This window comes from Parasteatoda tepidariorum, unplaced genomic scaffold, assembly GCF_043381705.1.
Source record: "Parasteatoda tepidariorum isolate YZ-2023 unplaced genomic scaffold, CAS_Ptep_4.0 HiC_scaffold_57485, whole genome shotgun sequence".
NCBI classification, from domain to species: domain Eukaryota; kingdom Metazoa; phylum Arthropoda; class Arachnida; order Araneae; family Theridiidae; genus Parasteatoda; species Parasteatoda tepidariorum.
Window position 1 is genome coordinate 85,765 of NW_027261827.1, and position 15,984 is coordinate 101,748.

The window sequence follows — 15,984 nt, forward strand, 5'->3', positions numbered from 1 at the left end:
AGTATAATCAAGTATTTTTGAAATGAAGAAAAACGATGTATTTATATTAAGGTATTAAATCTCTGGAAGCAGGTTAAAATATTATTTCAACCTGGAGCAGGTAATGTTTGTTTTACCTAAATCCCTTTCATTAATTATTTATTCCCTGTTTTCAAGTTCTCTTTTTCCCGCTCTGACGTACGGGTGCGCGACCAATGGAAGGTAGCTATAACTGTAACAATGTCGTCATCGAACCTGTTTTCGCGTGGACGGTGTAGCGCGCGCTATACGGAGGGAGAGTCTTTTTTTCTTCTTTCTTTCTTTGCTTTTCGAGGAGCTGGTTGCGGCAGGTACCTGTCGGAGATTGGAATCGCGTGACGCGGCGGGACAAACGTGTTCATATTTGCTGATGGCCATCCGATGGATATAACGATAAGTATTTATTATTCTTTTTCATATTTTCTCTAGACCATTTCGATTTTGGTAGTCATCAATTTTGATTCATCAATGTCAAGTTAAAAATCCAATCACGCATTATGGCTACGTATCATCGCGGACGAGGCGGAAAGCGTCTGACCGAAAGGATGATGAGAGAAGCTTTATCGGAGCAGGAAATGAAGAAGTTAGCTGAGCTGATGAAATCATGCACACGCAATGCAGAAGACCGGGATAGGACAAGAACAGGCCATCATTCAAGAGTCACAGCTGATTTAAGAACGCACCCCATGCCAGAATCAACTAAGCCCGAAGTCCAGACCGAAATAGCTGTGGACCCTGACATGGAGACTAACGAAATAAATCCACTTTTGGAACACAAAAGTGAAGTGTCAACCTCCGACTCTGAAAACATAACCAAGAATAGCACCACAACGCCACCCAAAAAACGAATAAAGAAGAAGAAAAAGCGAAAAGATGACAATAACCCTGAAGATATTCTTTCAAACAAGACTGCCAATTGCTGCTCTTCTACAACGACAGATGCCGCCACCTCCTCACCCCTACCTGAAGCCACTGCCGATTCATTCAAAGCCCCACCCATGGAAGTTCCCAATGAAGAAATAGACACCCCATAACTTTTGCACAAGCACATCCAGCCATACATATTAAAGTTTTACTCCGTGGACTATCAACAGAATACAAAACAGATGAGATCTCCCATCAACTGGCAAAAACAGGCATTACAACTCATAAAGTCATACAGTTTAAGAGAAAAGTGGGCGAGGCCTATAGGCTCCTACCACTTTTTCTCATATTTCTTAAAAATACAGCGCAAAATCATCAAATTAACTCCATCACCACTATTCAAAGTATTCCAGTCAGAATAGAGAGATTTAGGGGGGGTCGTGGACCAATTCAATGTTTTAATTGTCAAGCATTCCACCACACTCAAAGATCATGCAACGCTGCCTCAAGATGTGTGAAATGCGCTGGCAATCATCGCTCCTATGAATGCAGAAAGGACAGGCACACTCCACCAAAATGTTGCAACTGTAGTGAATCCCACACCGCAAACTACACTGGGTGCATAGCCCGTCCCACTAGGAAGGGCTCTTGCCCGGTTCCCACAACAACAGCTGGTCTGGCTCGCAGACTTGTCTAATAATAAAAGAACTGCAAGAACTCATAAAAAATGAAGAGGTACTCCAATTACTGCAAAGAATCATTAGAGATAATGCACCATAATGTCATAGTCATGCCCAATTCCGGACTATCCATTCTGAACTCTTGCATCAGTGTAATATGTATGATTATTATCAAATTCATCTTCAATGAAAAAGTAAACCAGCTCAATTGTAAACTGTATCCGATAGATGGCGCCACCAATGTTAAACAAAACTTCTGTAAATTTATCTTTTATCATGTTATATTTGTCTTACAACTGAAAATTTCACAATTTTAACTCTATTCAATGCTAAATTGTCAAATTGCATTTGCATATATCCTAATTTTACTCATAATTTATCACAACTTATGATTGCATCAAATTTAAATTCTATTCAATGCAAAAATATCAAATGAACTTGCTTATATCTTAAATTGATTCATATTTAAATTACAACCTATGATTGCATCAAATTTAATCCCAATCAAAGCTTAAATATCAATTGTACTTTTCATATTCACGAAAATTTCTGATTATTTCATAAATCACGACTCATATTTAATATCAAATCATGGTTAATTTGCACTTGTTTATATATTAATTTAATTTCATACTTTAATCACAACCTATGATTGTCATCAAATTAAATACCAATCAATGCTTAAATATCAATTGTGCTTTTTATATTCATGAAAATTTCTGATTATTGCATAAATCATGACTTATATTAAATATCAAATCATGTTTAATTTATCAAGAAAATTTGCTTGATCTTCTGTAATGCTACCTTAATGCTGCATAAATCAAAATGTTTTTTATTCAATCTGTCAATATTTCATGATGTATGGGTTAGGGGACGCTGCGCGGCCTAGGCACCCAATTTTAGTTAAATAAAGAAAAAGAAAGATATTTTCTCTTTTAACGTCAATTTTATTTAATTAATTTTATCCATTGAATCCGCAGGATCCTATCGAAATAAGTAATTCTAAATGTTAAACTTAACTTCGTGGTAGTCGTGCCACGTGTTTGCGTTAACTAACTTATCAATAAAATGAAAACCTAATTTCCTTTACTATCCCTGCTCCAGAGAATTTTTTTTATTATATTAATATGATTATTAATGATTTCATAATCATGTTTAAGTTAGAATGTTAAACCACAAGTTGTGGAATGTTGTATCAAATTATTTGAGCTGAACATGATTAATACTCTTATCAAAAAATGGTGTAATTTTATATAAATTTAACTCTCATTATTTAACAGTTGTTATATGATTCATTTTAGGCAGTTACTGATGATTTTAGTGGCATTTAGTTACATAATTGCATATATTTTTCTGACAGGATCGAACCTGACTCTAGACTAGATTTAATAATTCAGTTGGAGGATAAATGCATTGATTCCTTTGATTGCATGGAAACTATAAAATGTTTAATCAATATAATCAACTTTATTAAAAAAATTTAAGCCTTGATGTAATTAGATTCAAGTATTAGTGAAACACGTGTCGATTTGGAATATAAGTGGAATAGTAAATTGCTAGTTCTATTTTTCTGAATTAATTTCATATCTAAATTAATGAAACAGTTAAATCTTAATAAGTAATAGTCAAGGAAAATAAATTATTTATCTCCGTTAAAATAGAAATGTAAAATCACAATGCAATTCATATTAACGAGATACGTATTTTTAGACGCCGTTGTATGTCCCCAAAAGGAATACAACAAATGCAAAAACGTTAGGATGATGCGCTTTATTTAACAAATCTTTTATGCATAAAGTTGAATTACCTAAAAAGGTAAAACTAATATGGTTAAAACATGGGCAAAAAAATTAGAATGTGGATGGTGAGTAGAACTTTACAAGTATTGCAATAAGAAGGGGTTCACCAAACAGCAAGTGAAGATGGGTCAATCAATCGAGTGTGGCCGATTCGGAGACGAATGAGCTTGACGTTCGCCTTAAGATTACGTAACACCAATGGATCCAAATCAGTTTTTATAGTGTGCAATTTACTATTGATTTGGAGATCCCATTGTTGCAACCATAGAGACTTTATTAAGCAGTCTTACATTTGTTTTTATATCTGAGTAGGGTATAGACAGAGAGAAAAGGTTTGTAGCAGATCGTGCAGCAACATCGGCCAAGTCATTGCTTGGGATTCCGACGACTTGGTATACCCAACAAAATAAAATATCAAACCCAATTTTTTGAAAATAATTTAACAAATGTTGTATAAAATTAAAAATTGGATGAGTCAGCTCATCAAAATGTCCCAATTGGCGCAACACGCTCAAACTATCAGAATAAATACAATATTTTCGGGTAGGCTGTGATGAGATTGATCGCAGAGATAAAAGAGTAGCTACAGCTTCGGCCGTGGAAATTGAACAAACATCAGGAATTTTAAAATTGTTTGTGGAATCAAGCAATGATGACGCCACGTCCAAAAGATTTTGAGCCACCTGTAAATATAGGAACGTAATGAGAAAACTGATGAGGATGAGAAATGAAGAGTTGCTGAAATATAATAGGAGATGCTTGAGCTTTGTTATATGCAACAAACTGAGAATCAAACTGGTATTGTGAGATGGTCAATGATGAAATAAGCAAATGCTCAACTGATTGTAATGGCGAATCACAAATAAATGAAGTTTCAATAAGTGATCGGTAATGGGCGAATATGAGAGGGACGAGCTTCATAAAACCACAGCAAACTTGATCTAGAACACTGATTCTAAAGGGGGGCGGCGAACTTGTTTTGGGCAGTAGGGGGGCAATGAGCATTCAAATTAATTTTTAAAACTTCTAAATAAAATTATTAAATTAAAATTAATTTAATAAATAAAATAAATCAAAAATTAATATTGATGAAAAATAATTAAATTAATATAATAAATTAAAATTATCCGACACACCATTTGTACCAGCAGTAAAACGAACTTATGTGACAACTATTCTCCAATCCGAACTATCGCAGGGCATGAGTGAGTTGTTTTTGCTTCTGACTTATTCAAGCCATTTGGCGAAAATTGAAGTGCATGCGCTTTCAGTATGAAAGCGCATGATTTGATCCGTGTTTCTTATGATGATTTTCGTTCGCTCCTCCCTTTCAGTTTTTCCCCAGTTTTGATTCAATTTCATTGATTATTTGACCAGGTACTTGCGCGAATTTGTTCTTCAGCGTAAATTATCGATTGATTTTAAGATATAGTTTATTTTCTTTCCTCGTTTGTATTTTGCTGCTGCCTACTATGTCGGTTAATAAAAAAAAAGTGTCCTCAATACAGTGCCACGTACTTAAAGTTCGGTTTCGGAACGATACAGTGTTGCACCGGATTGATGCGATGGCTGAAGACACTGAAGTTTACTTATGCAAACTTTTGATGTCCAACGTATTTCCCTTCAAGTTGATGAGTCAACCTTGCCAAGTAATGAGGCTTTACTGTTGATGTACTTCCGATTTATGAAGGAATGAAAAATTATTCAAGAGATGCTTTTTGCAAAAAACCTGATTGAAGATACCGAAGGTAAATCTATTTTTAATACTGTCAAAGATTATTTTAAAGAGAAAAACATTCCTCTTTCGAATATTGTGTCTGTTGCCACTGATGGAGCTACTGCAATGGTTGGTTGACATTGTAGGTTTAACCCCATTTTGAAGAGGGAGGTACCCCTCCCAAGACAAAGATACCTAGAAAACTCCTCCCATAATTGATGGCCAAGTACCAGATATTTTAGCTGTCCACTGCGTGATTCACAGACAGCATTTAGTTGGAAAAAATCTCAGAGACCATTTGCATCAGTCATTGCAATATGTCGATCTCTGCTGTGATGAAAATTCGCAGTAATACTCTCAACGATTGATTATTCAGAGAGCTGTGCAAGAAAAACGATGAAAAATTCAATCGCTTGCTACTACACACTGAGATTCGCAAGCTTTCCAAAAACGCCTGTCTCAATAGGTTTTGGAATATTTTCGACTCTGTGCTTGAGTTCCTTGAATACATGACGGATTTATTTGTAAAATTTAATGGTGTTAATTTACAATTTCAAGGCGACGAGCTCAATTTGATCACTACAAAATCAGCTATTTCTGCCTTTCTAAAAAAACTCATTTTGTGGAAGCAGAATTTTGGTAGGAATAAGTTTAGCCAATTTCCAATCTTATCGGAATAAAGAATGGTGAAATTCTCTCTGATGATACACAAGAATATTGTAATAACCTTGAGTCTTTGTACATTGAATTTTCTGACATTTTAAAGATGTTTTGTCCCTGGAAGTCCCTTAATGGGTTACGAACCCTTTTGTGAATATTGAAACAGCAGAGGTTCAGATTCAGAAGGAATTGGTAGAACTTTCAACTAATGAAGTTTTGAATAGTAATCGTCTTACAGAATTTTGGCTTCAAGTTAGTATTTAATAGCCTTCCCTTCCTTCTATCTTGTGGAACGAAGATTCAGTGATGTGACGTATCTATTCACAAACAGTTGACTCAAAATTGTGTAAAGAGGGGACTTGCGTCTTCACCTCATTGAAAATATTGAACGCAACGTTAAGTAACTGGCCCTGAACCAAGCACAATTATCTCACTGACATAGTTACTTGATTGTTTCGTTGATACTACTTTTTAGAATAAGTTTTTTTATCTATCTTATTAAGAATAAATGATTCTTATTAAGCATAGGTGTCTCAGGTGAATTTTTTTCATTACCGTAATTATTTTGATTATAACAAATAGATTGCAACTACTTGCCTTAAAAATGTTGCCTCTTTTAATTCAGCACACATCCCTCCCTCCCCATGCTCTAAATAACTGGATTTTCACAAAGGGGGACATTGAGACTTTTTCTGACTCTTAGGGGGGCGGCAAGTAAAAAAGGTTGATAATCTATGATCTAGAATCATCAGAATGTGTGGCAGATGACCTGACGCGAAAGTAATAAGTCAGGGACAACTGCATTCGGCGTAGGTATGCTGCATTCGCGACGAATTTCGGAACTTTCAGGCCATTTTGTTTACCTTTTGGTTTGAAAAACGCACCATATGATTTTAGTCGGCTTATGGCAAGTATATTAAAAGGATGTGAAGAGTATGCAGTGTTATATTTGGATGATGTGGCCATATTCTCTAAAAACTGGGACGAACATTTAAAAACACCTAGAAGACATTTTTCACAAGTTGAGTGCTGCTAAGTTGCACATAAAACCTTCAAAATGCCAATTTGGCCAAGCTTATGCAAAGTACCTTGGTTATTTAATTGGACAAGGCCTAAGAACACCTGGTGAATTGGAGGTCTTTGCCATAAAAGAATTCCCAATACCCACAACCAAGTCTCATGTCCGAGCTTTTTTGGGATTAGCTGGCTATTACCGAAAATACATTAAAAACTTTTCTGCTCCGCTTACAAATTTACTCAAAGGCCGAAATCGTATATCAAATATTGATTGGAATAGTTCTTGCCAAAAAGCGTTAGAGGAGCTTGAAGAAAGATATTGTGACAATCTAGTTTTATATAGCCCGGACTATACAAAGCCTTTCATTATTCAGTGTGATGCTTCCAATCTTGGAATTGGAGTTTTACTTTCGCAAATGATAGAAAATGAAGAACATTCTATCCTGTTCCTCAGAAAAAAAAATTTCGCCTACAGAGCAAAAATACAGTACTACTGAGAGAGAATGTGCCGCCATTATTTTTGCCGTGCAAAAATTGAAATGTTATCTTGATGGATATAAAAAATTTGTGATTCAAACGGATCACAATCCATTAGTGTGGCTGGAAAATAACACTGGAACAAACTCTAGACTTTTAAGATGGGCATTAATTTTACAATCATTCCATTATGAGATTGTTCAACGTAAGGGAAAACAACATCATAATGCTGATAGTTTGAGTCGAATCCCTTAAAATTTGTCAAATATCAATACCATCATAAATATCTCAGGTATAAATATTTTAATGAAATAAAAATCATTTCTTAGTAGTTCTTAAGTTTTCAGTGTTTGTATATATGTTTCAAAACTTCTGTTATATATTAATTTTTATCGGTACATAAATTTTTATAAACAAATAAAAAAAAAAAAATAAATAAATCGAGACATCAAAAAACCGTTATTTGAATTGTTAAAAGTATTTTTATTTTCTTTTAATGTTTTTAATCTGTTTTGTACAATCGACTGGTGGCTGGGTCGCGTGCAAGCGATTTTCCCCTTTTTGAGTTTAAAGTCCCTTCGTAAACGATTATTCCCCAACAGGCAGTAAATGGCTGAAGAGGAGTGACGTAATGGTATGAGGGCCTATCAGCTATTGCCAGAGGGCGCTGCTTTTCTCCCTCCTTTTTTTCGAATTATCGACGCAGAGCGCGTTAGCCAGTCTCTTAATTTTTTTCCTTCCAGGTAGTAGGTGTCTTTTTCTAGGTAGACGTTTTAGGGCTACTAGGCCCTGGATCCAGGGACCGGATGACCGATAAGTACCTTTTAAATTGGCGTATTAAATGAGTAATTCATTTTATTTCATTGATTAGAAATCCGTCTTAAATTAACAATGTCGAAAATTGCTATAATATTAAATTAACTTAAAATAGATGCTTAAAAATCTGATTACTCCGCTAATCTTAAACCACGTGCGAGATGATTTTTTTTAAAAAAACCCAGCCAAATTTTTTATAAATTGTTAAATGTGTGAAACGTTATATGTTCATTAATGTAATTTAAATTGTTATAACATTTGAATTTAATTTGAAGGTGCACCGAATTTTTTGAATATAATGTGTTCTAATTATTGTTTAACGAAGCCACTATATTTGTATAAGTGCAAGTACATTGTAATCCAGATTTAAGTTTAAATACATCTTTGTTTTTAAACGTTAATTTAGTCTTTAATTTTGACTAGGTCTCATGCTGTTTCTTTTGATAGAGATAATGTAGTACACGTGCAGTAATTCTCAAAGATCGTTAAAATCCTTCTAAATGAAAAATTATTTCGATTAATCATGTGAATTAACATTGCTTATAATTAATTCTAGTCCAAATTGCCGTTTAACTAATCAGATTAACATTGATCTTGAGGCACGTGGATGGCCTGCACGAGTACGTTAGGGAATAATAATAACTGATGTTAAATGTTAGTTATTAAGGTATGAAGCTGCTAATTATTTTAACGTTGGAATCGCAATGTAATTATTTTGATAATTCTAGTTATATTCCTAATTTCTGATTTAAACTCACACAACGCAAAAAATTATCGTTATTAAAAAATTATTCTAAGTGCTATACGNAGGTGTCTTTTTCTAGGTAGACGTTTTAGGGCTACTAGGCCCTGGATCCAGGGACCGGATGACCGATAAGTACCTTTTAAATTGGCGTATTAAATGAGTAATTCATTTTATTTTATTGATTAGAAATCCGTCTTAAATTAACAATGTCGAAAATTGCTATAATATTAAATTAACTTAAAATAGATGCTTAAAAATCTGATTACTCCGCTAATCTTAAACCACGTGCGAGATGATTTTTTTTTTAAAAAACCCAGCCAAATTTTTTATAAATTGTTAAATGTGGGAAACGTTATATGTCCATTAATATAATTTAAATTGTTATAACATTTGAATTTAATTTGAAGGTGCACCGAATTTTTTTGAATATAATGTGTTCTAATTATTGTTTAACGAAGCCACTATATTTGTATAAGTGCAAATACATTGCAATCAAGATTTAAGTTTAAATACGTCTTTGTTTTTAAACGTTAATTTAGTCTTTAATTTTGACTATGTCTCAAGCTGTTTCTTTTGATAGAGATAATGTAGTACACGCGCAGTCCGGTGCCATAATTCTCAAAGATCGTTAAAATCCTTTTAAATGAAAAATTATTTCGATTAATCATGTCAATTAACATTGCTTATAATTAATTCTAGTCCAAAATTGCCGTTTAACTAATCAGATTAACATTGATAATTGATCTTGAGGCACGTGGATGGCCTGCACGAGTACGTTAGGGAATAATAATAACTGATGTTAAATTTTAGTTATTAAGGTATGAAGCTGCTAATTATTATTTTAACGTTGGAATCACAATGTAATTATTTTGATAATTCTAGTTATATTCCTAATTTCTGATTTAAACTCACACAACGCAAAAAATTATCGTTATTAAAAAATTATTCTAAGTGCTATACGATCGAAAATCAATTATTACTTTTATTTAAGGATAAGGTTAATAGCTATATTCCAACATGTTTGTTAAAAAATGAACCAAAAAAAATTTCATACAAATAAATATTTAAATTATAACATTTTTAAATGATAACACTGACTGGTTATGTTTTTTTAAAATTTATAAGCGATTGAATTCTAAATGATAACACTTAAGCCTAATATTTGATCAACAATTTTATTTAATTATACCAACAAAGTAATTAAATTATAACACTATACGATCAAATGTAAATTATTATTTTATGAAAGGATTAGTGTTGACGCTGCCAACTTAAAAAAATCTCAATGTGTAAAAAAAAAAAAAATCATTGTGTAAAATAACGAACAACCAATATTTAGCTTAAGTATTTATTCATTTAGTAAACGTTAAATTCAACATTAAATTGTAAAATTTTTAAGTATATGATCCAACCAGGAAGTAATAATTATTGAAAAGCAAAAAAAATTTAAAAAAGCTATTAGTATAATAATTGTAAAACACACATTTCAAAGCATTTTCAGTGTGTAAAACAAATTCATGATTTTGCAAGAAAAGCAACAGTTGCCTTTTTTGCTTTTTTCAAAGCATCTGTTGAAAATTTTCTCGCATAACACAGCTTTGAATTGTGTGTTTTAACTACCAACAAATTTTCCAAAGTTTTATTTGTCATTGTAGAGCGAAATTGAGTAAGATTTTTTTTAACAACACTAAATATTCGCTCACATTGAGCATTACTATGTGGAATTGTTAAAATTGATAACACAATCTTGGCATGTTGCTTATATTTATATTGTCCGTTGACATCTTTGATTTGCATTATATTAGCCCATTGTGCATCCATGCGTTTGTCATTATTTACAATTATACTTACATCTTCTAGTTGAAGGGAACAAAACTGATTTTGTAGTTCATCAACTGTTGTTTCTACAGTTTTAATTAATGATGGAAATAAATCTAAAAAAAATTGAACATTAGAAAATTTTGCAGATTCAATTCTGGCTAAGTCAGCCACTTTAGCATTTATCCAAAACCTCATCATTCAAGGGAAATTTGTTGATGATGTAATCACAGGCTGCAATAAAATAATTTACACAATTATGGAAAAATTTCCTCCTCAGTTCAGCATTAAAATTAGACACTTCTTTAGCAGTTACGCTGCCTATAACTATTTCTGATATTTCTTTATGATTCTCTTTCTCATGATATTTGACTTTAAGTAGATCTTGATCTTTAATTGCAGAGGGCTTTAAAAACTTACTAAATAATTCTTTTAATAATTGGAGGTATATGTCTCTTAATTTATGAACGTAAGGAGAATCAGACTGTAACAAAACATTTGTCTTTTCAAATATTGTCACAGTATTGAGGAGAAATAAGCAGTATGCTTTATTTTCAGAAGTAAAAAGAAACAAATAATTTCTCTTCTCTGCTGAGAATTTTTGAATAGTCATGTGTATCGAATTTTGGTTGTTTACTACTTGAAGAACCTTCATCTGTGGCTTTTCTCTTAGTGGGAACAGATTTCACCTTGGGTGTACACGTATTACTGACACTCAAGTCAGTGTGTGCTTTTTTTGGAATTTGATACGTGCTCAAAGAGACTGACACCGTCTTAGACTGAGATTTCACCGATTCTTTAAAAAAACTCACAAGGGGATCCCACTGCTCCATTAGTCTAGATAAACTACGGCCTAAAGAGAGCCATCTAGTGCATACATGCTTCAATATCTTGTGTGCTTCTTTATCGTGTAAAGCCTGAAAGTGCTTTAGTGCATCTTTACGTTTTGCACTCTTGTTTAAATAATAATAAATATCAACCAATATTTCATCAACATTAATGGGTAAGATGGCAGCTGCTTTTTCAGCTGCAAGATTAATCAAATGGCAAGCACACCTTGCCGAAATTAGACTATCATGTTGTTGCTTTAGATGAGCAATTACTCCATTTCTTTTCCCCTGCATTACAGCAGCATTGTCTGACATAAATGAAACACAATTTCCAAAAGGAATATCAAACTTCTTAAATTCATCTAAAATTAATGAACTAATGTTCTGACCAGTTCCATCACCAGATAAATTAGATACAGATAAAAGATTACTTTGAATTAATCCTTCATCCGGATTAAAATAACTAATTACTACCGGATACAACTTGTGATCAACATCATTACTGCCATCACAAGCGGTAGAAAAAGAATTGTGTTGCATTAACTTTATCATTGAATCAACATGATCACTAGCCATTTGATAAACAAGAGCAGACGTCTTGGTTCGACCACATCCATACTGTTTAGCAATATTTGACTTCGGGAACATTTTACGGAATAACTGACCTGCATGATCAGCGGCCGTAAGAGGTACGTTATGCTCTATGAGAAATGACGTAAATAACATCTCAGCGTTAATCACGTCCATATCGTCATTCTTTAGATATCCATCTAATTTCGTGCTAGAGCTGACCGATTCTGCAGATTTCTCGTGTTTCATAGATTTAACATGGCGAGAAATATCAAACTTTCCACCATGTGAAATGGTAAAATCGCAACGGCAAATCTCACAGAATGCGCTCTTATCACCAAGTCTAGGCGGTTTTAAAAACGGAAATTCCTTCGTATATTTTGCATTAAAAGTTTGGCAATATGTCTTTTTGTTCTCAGCCAAAATTTTTAACAAAAGTGAAAAAAAATATTCTAAACAAACGATCATAAATAAATTTTTAAGATTATTATGCTCACCGTACACGCGATTTAAACGAAACAATCATAACATTAAGTTGAGTTGCACATACGACGCGAACTCCACGGCAAGAAATGTTTAAGCCCCGCCTACAAAGGCAGTAGCGGTATGACGTTTATCTACAGAAGGTTGTTCTCACTGCTATGGTTTTGCGCATCAGTTCGTTTCCGTAGAGGCGCGCTCCGCAATCGCGAAACCTGTTCCCAATACAAGAAACGCGCTTGCGGCTTTTAGCTGAAAGTAACATTTTAATTATTTTTCGGAAAAATAATTTCAGATGCGTAAAAAACGATGTATAAGCGTAGAGATGACCAGAAATGCGTACATTTTACGCGTAAAAGTTGGCAGGTATGCACAACTATCATAAGAACTTTGCCTAGATCCCATTTCAACTAAGCATTCTTATTAAATTGAAGCAAACCTGCCACTTTGCTTTAAGCCATCTAGAGCTTTATTAAGTTTAAGAACTTTCCCCTTTAAACTTTGTCCGTAATATTCACTAACAGCCGTATTCACCACACCGAGTTAAATTCCAGAGTAACTCGGGGATCGGAATATCCACGGTTCATAGTTACTCTCAGATTAACCCTCGCTTTTTATTCTACAACCTGGAATTGTCTCCTTGGTCCGTTGTGATGATAGATGGAACACCAAATTTAGACACCCATTGTGACACAAAGCATTTTATTAAGAGGATCTTGAAGTTCGGCTACATTCGCTAAAAAACGTCTGTAAAAGTTGAGCATTGGCAACGATCGCCGAAGTTCCATAATGGTATCAGGTTTCGGAAAATTACATATTGATTCAACTTTATCGGGAAGTGGTTTAATGCCTTCAGCAGTAATAAGACAACCTAAAGACTTAACTGATGTTTTTCCTAGCACGCATTTATCGGGATTGAGTTTAAGACCGTATTCTCTTAAACGGAAAAAAACGTTGTGTAAATGTTCAATGTGTTCGGTTTCGGAAGATGAAGCTATGAGTATATCGTCAAAATACGAAAAACAAAAAGGGAGATTTGATAACAGTTGTTGAATGTGTCTCTGAAATGTTTGTCAGGCATTACGGAGTCCGAACGGCATAGATGTGTATTCGAAGAGACCGAATGGTGTAGTTATCGCGGTTTTAGGGATGTCTGCTGGGTTGATTTTGATTTGATGGTAAGCCCTAGCGAGATCAACAGTGGAAAATATTGTTTTACCGTGAAGATTTTGCGTACAGTCTTGAACGTGAGGGACCGAATAGCGATCAGGGACGGTTACAGAATTAAGCTTCCGATAATCACCGCAAGGTCGGAAATCTCCGTTTGATTTTTTTACTACATGGAGGGGACTAGCCCAGGGGCTTTTTGATGGGCGAAGAACGCCAAGTGACATAAGATATTCGAATTCTTTACGAACTGCTTCTAAAATTTTTGGCGCGAGACGGCGGGGTTTTGAAAATACAGGGGGCCCTTTAGTTTCAATATGATGCAAAACTTGGTTTGAGAGATTAGTCGGAATTGGTTGTGAAGGATTAAGTAATTCGGGATATTGTTTTAAAATATTATGATACTGAGTTGTACCAATCAAAATGGATATATTGGATTCTAAGAAATTGATTTTGGGGGGTTGGCCGTTAGAACCTATCATAGTTTGTTTTCACATCGATAATTCTGTGATTTTTACAGTGGACATATAAATCAAAATGCTCTAAAAAATCTTTGCCGATAATTGGTTGCCGTACGTCAGCAATTACAAAGGACCAAATGAATTGCCGTCGCAGATTAAAATCTAACGCTATTCGTTTAGTGCCGTAAGTTGGAATAATAGTACCATTAGCGGCAAATAAAAAGATATCATTTTGTAATTTCGCGTTAGGAGCATAATTTTTTGGCAAAACGGAAATATCTACACCTGTGTCGATTAAGAAAGTCATATTCGAAGAAGAATCGGCCAACATAACGCGTTGCAAAAGGCGGTCGCCGTTTTGGCCGGTGGACGATCGCCGACCTAGTTTTCCGATGTGTGGGGGAAAGAACAAGGTGGGGTGCATTTTTTTTGCTTTAATACCGAAATTAGTGTGATAAAAGCACTGTCCATTTATTGGTTCTTTAAATTGTTTGAATCTTTGGGAATTGCTCCGCCTTCTAAAATGTTTGTTGCGCTGGTTTTGGGGATCATTCTGCCGATGAACCAACGCTGTTAATTCACTAAGTTGCCTAGATACTGCGCTATTTGTGCCTCCATATAGCATGTAGTTTGGGGCTTAACGACGCTTGCTGCGTTAATGGAATGCGGGTTGCACGTTTCGTGAATCTTGTCGGCAACAGTAGTCAACTGGCTAAGTTCTTGGTTCAGAGCCGCGAGAATTGATTGAGCGTTGTGGCGCAGCCTGCCCAACTAGAGCCATTTAAGTAGTGGCTCACCAACAGATGATCCAGCTAATGAGCGCATGCGTGCGAGTAACTGCGAAGGACGTTGGTCCCCGAGTTCGAGCACCTGCAATAGTGTGCGGATGCGAGATGATTCGCTTTCAGAGTGAGAATCAATTAAGCGTTTTTTTAAAGCCGCGTAAGGAGAATCCTGGGGTTGACTATGTAGAATATCGCTAACAGTGCCGCTACCACGTGATTAAATTTACTTTCTTCAACAGTTATTTTTGCAAGACTAAACTGCGCTTCTAATTTGATAAACCAAAGCGTTTCCAAAATGGAGGTGGTTTAACACTAACATGCGAAATTTGCGCTTCGGTGGTTTAAGTAGGAGGAGTCGGAGCCATAATGAGGCAAATATTATATAATCAAGAATGAAACAGTAAAGAAAGAAAAATTATTTTCGAAGATTTGTTTATGCACACTCGCTTACGTTAAAACATTACAAAAAAAATATATATATATATACAAAATAACGTAATTACATTAAGGAAATAATAAAGATTTGCGTAATTTGAGTCCAAGAGAAAAACAAATATAGAACAAATGGGAAACATAAAATAAACTACATACCCAATGAGCTCAGCACCTGTTGCACGTGGTATATCCATTAGTAATGCGCGATTTTTGATTTAAAAAAAATGTTATTTCGTTAAAAGAAATAGATGATTTTGTTAATCATTTTAAAGTAATTATTATAAAAGAATCTCCGATGAAGAAAGATATTGAAGGTTGCTTTTAAATTTCATTTAGTAGGTCACCAATCTATTCTTCAAAATCAAACATTGATAGTTTAACGTCACTCTAATCATGAATTATTTTTTTTTTAAATATTTATGAATAAAATACTATATTAATATATTAAAAATAATATCAAGAAAATAATTTTATAAAATAGAAAACTAACACTAATTTTTTATAATCAATATTTGAAGTTTAATTTTGGAAGTTCAATCAGTTTTAATTTTTTTTATTTTGCAAAAAGCAAAAAAAAAAAAAAAAAAAAAAAAAAAAAAAAAAAAAAAAAAAAAAAAAAAAAAAAAAAAAAAAAAAAAAAAA

The 15,984-nt window shown here is 33.9% G+C and overlaps 1 protein-coding gene across 1 annotated transcript; it reads right to left on the minus strand.

Annotated features, from left to right (window-relative positions):
- Positions 1 to 11,168: 11,168 nt before the first annotated feature.
- Positions 11,169 to 12,263, minus strand: LOC110282890 (SCAN domain-containing protein 3-like). Its single transcript, XM_071176950.1, has one exon. It carries the CDS (start codon positions 12,261 to 12,263, stop codon positions 11,169 to 11,171), a length of 1,095 nt encoding a protein of 364 aa, XP_071033051.1.
- Positions 12,264 to 15,984: the final 3,721 nt, after the last annotated feature.

Coding starts and splice junctions, on each gene's coding strand:
- LOC110282890 (XM_071176950.1), bottom strand. CDS start 12,263: ATGAAACACGAGAAATCTGCAGAATCGGTCAGCTCTAGCACGAAATTA.